Source organism: Plecotus auritus (genome assembly GCF_963455305.1).
Source record: "Plecotus auritus genome assembly, chromosome: 10".
Lineage (NCBI taxonomy): Eukaryota > Metazoa > Chordata > Mammalia > Chiroptera > Vespertilionidae > Plecotus > Plecotus auritus.
In genome coordinates this window covers 6327805-6334396 of record NC_137785.1, presented here as the reverse complement: position 1 = coordinate 6334396, position 6592 = coordinate 6327805, and the positions used below count along the sequence as shown (strand labels likewise).

General features: G+C 40.0%; 1 protein-coding gene across 6 annotated transcripts in view; it reads right to left on the bottom strand.

The window, feature by feature from the left end:
- Positions 1-503: 503 nt before the first annotated feature.
- LOC308234970 (uncharacterized protein) overlaps positions 504-6592 on the bottom strand; it is a 44192-nt gene continuing 38103 nt past the window's right edge. For all 6 annotated transcript variants that reach the window (XM_080643505.1, XM_080643504.1, XM_080643502.1 and 3 more), the window contains 2 exons: positions 5990-6063; positions 504-4659 (listed from right to left, as the gene is read on the bottom strand). In XM_080643505.1, coding sequence (XP_080499631.1) covers positions 2356-4659; positions 5990-6063 — 2378 coding nt within the window. In that variant the 3' untranslated portion in view covers positions 504-2355. The remainder of the gene's footprint in view (positions 4660-5989; positions 6064-6592) is intronic.

The window sequence follows — 6592 nt, the reverse complement described above, 5'->3', positions numbered from 1 at the left end:
TTATTGATTTCAGAGAGGAAGAAAGAGAGATAGCAACATCAATGATGAGAATCATCGATTGGCTGCCTCCTGCATGCCCCACACTGGGGATTGAGCCCGCAATCCAGGCACGTGTCCTTGGCCGGAATTGAACCTGGAACTGTTCAGTCCGCAGGCTGATGCTCTGTACACTGAGCCAAACCAGCTACAGTACACTGATACCAATGAAAACCAGGACAAGGAAAATAATTCCAGTCATAAAGTACACAGAAGCCAATTTATTATAATTCAAAAAAAAATTTTTTTTTTTAATATACTTTTATTGATTTTTTTTACAGAGAGGAAGGGAGAGGGATAGAGAGTTAGAAACATCGATGAGAGAGAAACATCGATCAGCTGCCTCCTGCACACCCCCCACTGGGGATGTGGCCGCAACCAAGGTACATGCCCTTGACCGGAATCGAACCCGGGATCCTTCAGTCCGCAGGCTGACGCTCTATCCACTGAGCCAAACCGGTCAGGGCTATAATTCAAAAATTAATATTCATATTCAAAATCTAGAATCCAGCATGAAACATGAATGGTGGTCCTCCTACTTCATGAATATATATCAAAATTCTGCCAAATGCTGATGTTATTGCATTCATAAAATTCTAAACTACAGAACAGAAGCTATAGGGGCCAGAAGGGCTGATGTGAGAGGAAGAGGTTTAGATGCCATTGTTATCGCACTGCAGGAGAGTATCAGCTAGGTAGAAAATGAGAACAAACACACCACATAACACAGAGAGAAATATGAAATAGGAAATGAAAGGAATAAAATTAATTCTCTGTGTTCAGCTAGGAGTGCAGATTGGAAACAGGTGTCCTCTCTCCAACGCAGAGTTCATGGCAATTCTGCATCCAGGGTAAGAAACATCTCCTACCTTGTACTACAACATCACTGGTATTGGATTTGAGAGAGAAGGGAAAGGGAGATAGAAACAGCAAAAACACAAAATCATCGATCAACTGCACTTACGCGAACCCTACTGGGTATCTAGCCCACAAACAGGGCATGAGCCTTGATCGGGAAATGAGCACTGACTTCCCGGTTCATGGGTTGACTCTCTACCAAGGAGCAACACAGTGTGGGCACCCCACTGCTTATCAAAGTCACACACAGTACATTTATAGGTGTTCCCTCCAGTACGAGTACTCTTGTGTTAAGCAAGAGAAGGATAATTAAAAGTTGTGCCTCATTCTTCACATTTGTAAGGCTTTCTTTTACAATGAATTCTCTGATGTTAAATAAGACTCCATTGACAAGAAAAGGATTAACCTCATTCTTTACATTTGCAAGGTTTCTCTCCAGTATAATCTCTCATGTACAGGGAGGAATAAACACAGACTAAAGCTTTCCTCACATTTTCTTTTCTTTTTCCAAACAATATTTTTATTGATTTCAGAGAGAAGACTGTGTGATAGAAATATCAATGATAAGAGGGAATCATGGATCAGCTAGCTCCTGCATGCGCACACTGGAGATCTAGTCCACACCAGGGCATGTGCCCTGACCAGGAGCTGCACCCTAACCTTGTGGTTCACAGGTCAAAGCTAAACCACTGAAACATGCCAGCCAGTGCTTTCTCACGTTTTCTACAATGTAAGGTTTCCTCCAGTATAAAATCTCTAATGTTCAGTAAATTTTGAGCTGTGGGTAAAGGCTCCAGCCTATTCTCTACATTTGTAAGGTCTCCCCCTGTTAGGAAGTCACTCAAGTACAATAACACCTGAATGACTTTTCAAGACTTTTTTTCCCCCCACATTCACAAGGCTTTTTTCCAGAATGAATTCTATGATGTTCAGTAAATTCTCACTGCTGGTCCAGGACATAGGAAACTCCACACATCTCTAAGACTTCTCTCAAGTATAAACTCTCTGCTGTATAGTACAGCAGGAACAGTAAATAAAAGCTTTGTCACACTTTCTACATTTATAAGGCTTCTCTCCAGTATGATCTCTCTGCTGTGCAGTAAATTTTGAAGAACTGCCAATGGATTTGCCACATTCTCTACATATATAAGGCTTCTCTCTGGTGTGAACTCTCTGATGAGAAGTAAAGGATAAGGAATGGCTAAGGGCTTTGCCACATTACCTACCTTAGTAAAGCTTCTCTCTGGTGTGAATTCTCTGATGGTAAGTATTGAGGACTGTGTAAAGCCTTTGCCACATTGTCTACATTTATAAGGCTTCTCTACAGTGTACTCTCTGATATCTAATAAAACCTCAGGAGCTGTCAAAGGCTTTGCCACATTCTCTACATTTATAAAGCTTCTCTCCTGTGTAACTCTGATGATAAGGTACACTGCTACACTGAAGATTTTGCCACATTCTCTACATATATAAGGGTCCTCTCCACTGTGAAGTCTCTGATAAGTAAGGACTGATGCTCCACTGAAGATTTTGCCATTCTCTACATTTATAAGACTCCTCTCCAGTGTGAATTCTCTGATGACAAGTAAGGTGTGAGGACTGTGTAAAAGTTTTGCCACATTCATTACATTTATAAAGCTTCTCTTCAGTATGAAGTCTCTGATGAATGCTAAGGGTTGAGGGCTGGCAAAAGACTTCGCCACATTCTCTACATTTATAAAGTTTTTCTCCAGTATGAACTCTCTGATGTGTAGTAAGGTGTGAGGACCATCTAAAGGCTTTGCCACATTCTCCACATTTATGAGGCTTCTCTCCAGTATGAAGTCTCTGATGCCTAGTAAGGTATGAGTACAGTGTAAAGGCTTTGCCACATTCTCCACATATGTAAGGCTTCTCTTGAGTATGAACTCTTTCATGCCTAGTCAGGTATAATGACAGTGTAAAGACTTTGCCACATTCTTTACATTTATAAGGCTTCTCTCCAGTGTGAACTCTATGATGATTAGTAAGATCTGAGGACCTTCTAAAGGCTTTGCCACATTCTCTACATTTATAAGGTTTTTCTCCAGTATGAACTCTCTGATGAGGAATAAGATCTGCAGACCATCTAAAGGCTTTGCCACATTCTCCACATTTATAAGGCTTCTCTCCAGTATGAACTCTCTGATGCCTAGTAAGCCCCGAGGAGCTGCCAAAGGCTTTCCCACATTCTCTACATTTATAAGGCTTCTCTCCTGTGTGAACTCTTTGATGACAAGTAAAGTGTGAGGACTGGCTAAAGGCTTTGCCACATTCAGTACATTTATAAGGCTTTTCTCCAGTGTGAACGCTCTGATAAGGAAGGTCTGATGCTACACTGAAGGTTTTGCCACATTCTTCGCATATATAAGGGTTCTCTCCACTGTGAAGTCTCTGATAAGTAAGGTCTGATGCTCCATTGAAGATTTTGCCACATTCTCTACATTTGTAAGACTCCTCTCCGGTGTGAATTCTCTGATGATAAGTAAGGTGTGAGGACTGTGTAAAGGCTTTGCCACATTCATTACATTTATAAAACTTCTCTCCAGAATGAAGTCTCTGATGAATACTAAGGGTTGAGGGCCGGCTAAAGACTTTGCCACATTCTCTACATTTATAAGGCTTTTCTCCAGTATGAACTCTCTGATGCGAAGTAAGGTCTGAGGACCATCTAAAGGCTTTGCCACATTCTCTACATTTATAAGGCTGTACTCCAGTATGAACTCTCTGATGTGCAGTAAGGTGTGAGAACCATCTAAAGGATTTTCCACATTCTCCACATATATGAGGCTTCTCTCCAGTGTGAAGTCTCTGATGCCTAGTAAGGTATAAGGACAGTGTAAAGGCTTTGCCACATACTCTACATTTATAAGGCTTCTCTCCGGTATGAACTCTCTGATGCCTACTAAGGTATAAGGACAGTGTAAAGGCTTTGCCACATTCTCTACATTTATAAGGCTGTTCTCCAGTATGAACTCTCTGATGCTTAGTAAGATCTGAGGACCATCTAAAGGCTTTGTCACATTCTCTACATTTATAAGGCTTCTCTCCAGTATGAACTCTCTGATGCTTAGTAAGGTCTGAGGAGCTTCCCCAGGCTTTGCCACAATCTCCACAGTCATAAGGTTTCTCTCCAGTGTGAATTCTCAGATGAATACTGAGGGTTGAGCGCCGGGTAAATGCTTTGTCACATTCTGAACATTTATATGACTTTTCTCCCGTTTGATTTCTATGATGTTGAGTATATCTTGAGGACTGACTAAAGCCTTTTCCATTTTCTTCGAGTTTGCAAAATTTTCCAATAGTATGAATTCTTCCCTTATGTACAATAAGAGATGAATGACATTTAAAGGCTTTGCCACATGCTTTACATTTATAAGGCTTCTCTCCAGTCTGAATTCTCTGATTTAGAGTACAACCTGAAGGCCAATTAGATGTTCTACCAGAATCTTTATATTTATAAGGTTTTTCTCCATTATGGATTTTTTTCATTTTATTTATATTGAATATTTCACTGGAGATTCTACCACAAGGATTCCATTTGTAAGCCTCTTCCCCAGTATGAATATTCTCTTGTTCAGTGTAATTTAAAGACTTCTGAAAAGACTGGACACATTGACTTCCTTGGTGTGTCTTCTCCACAATAAGAATAACCTGACGTGTATTGTGATTGACTATTTGGTCAATGACTTTTCCACTTTTATAATGGTCCTCTGCAAGCTCACTTCTCCACTGATTATATGTACTCTGGTGATAATGGGAGACAGAAAGGCCTTTAGTGATAGTTATAATTTCATTAAACATGTACAATTGTTCCATAAGAACCATTTTATGATACTCATTAAACCAAAAGGGTTGTATAAAAAAAGCTTTCCTAATTTATTAAAATTATACACAAAAAATAAATACAAAACATTAATTTTCAGAGGAAGAATGAATCCTTGTTTAAAAGATTGCCAAATGGCCAAGCAAGCATGGCTCATTGGTTGAGCTTTAATGTGTGAACAAGATTTGGTCATGGTTCCATTCTGCGTCAGGCACAAGCCCCGGGTTCGGAATCGGTCCCCAGTGTGAGGAAACCAGAAGGCAACCAAGGAATGATTGTCTCTCATCATTGATGTTTGCCTCTCACTTTTCCTGTACCTTCCTATCTAAAATCCATAAGTATTTTTTAATAAAAAATAAAAGCCCTAGCTGTATTGATTCAAGGGATAGAGCATTTCCCTGAGGACTGAAGGGTCCTGGGTTCAATTCCAGTCAAGGGCACATGCTCAGGTTATAGGTTTAATCCTCGTGGGGGGGGGGGGGCATGCAGGAGGAAGCCGATCAATGATTCTCTCATACTGATGTTTCTCTTTCTCTCTCTCACTACCTCTATGAATTTAATAAAAATCTATTTAAAAGTAGTAATAGCCCTAACTGGTTTGGCTCAGTGGACAGAGCATCGGCCTGAGGACTCAAGGGTCCCGGGTTTGATTCCGGTCAAGGGCATGTACCTTGGTTGCGAGTACATCCCCAGTGGGGTTGTGCAGGAGGCAGCTGATTGATGTTTCTCTCTCATCGATGTTTCTAACTCTCTCGCCCTTCCTCTCTGGAAAATCAATAAAATATATTTTTAAAAAATTAAGAAAATAAAAGTAATAATACTAATAAGGTTTCCAAATTGAGTACATTTAAATTTTATAGGTACATTATAAATCTCTACATTTTAAAAATGATTGCATGAAAATAGAATCCCACCCTACATTTTAAACAATTCAAAAGACTATTTACACTACAGACTATGCGAATTCCTCGTTTTTCCAGATTTCCTTTCCAAGAATGCATAAAAGTAAAAAGTTGTTTTCAACCTTCACGTGCAGAAACACACTGATCTGCCAATGTAACTGACTTCAATACCAGAGGTTTTCCAAATGCATACTACACTTAACTTCTTTAGGTAAAAACTATTTTATTCTGATAACTGTTCCAGATTAGTTCTGTTTATATTAATATCCTCTCTTCTCATCACACACTTCTGAAATTCCAAGGCTTTCATTAAGTGTACATTATGAACGTGACAACTTTTATATCTTACCAGTATTTTTTCAGAGAATAAATCTTGTATTCCAAACTTTGGCATAAGGGCCTGGTCATCTTCAGATGACATAGCTGAAAGAATAACAAATTTTCAGTTTTGACAATCAGGTGAGTGCACTTTGAAGTTACCAACAACTATAGACCAAGTGACAGTTTTGAGTACTCCAAGAACTAGTGAAGGATTCAACGAAGCTCAAGATAGGTACAATGAGGAAAACTCAAATCAAAGAGGGACAAAGAGTTGCTTTCATTTGCCAATGATACCTGCTCAAACCCCTGGCATACATGGCAGTATTATAAAAACACTCCCAATTCCCAGTTTTTTTGTTTGTTTTGTTTTAATATATTTTATTGATTTTTTTACAGAGAGGAAGGGAGAGGGATAGAGAGCCAGAAACATCGATGAGAGAGAAACATCGACCAGCTGCCTCCCGCACACCCCCTACTGGGGATGTGCCCGCAACCAGGCTACATGCCCTTGACTGGAATCGAACCCGGGACCCTTCAGTTCGCAGGCCGACGCTCTATCCACTGAGCCAAACCGGTTAGGGCAATTCCCAGTTTTTTTGCTGGAGAGAGAGATGAGGGAAGTGCATGTTCA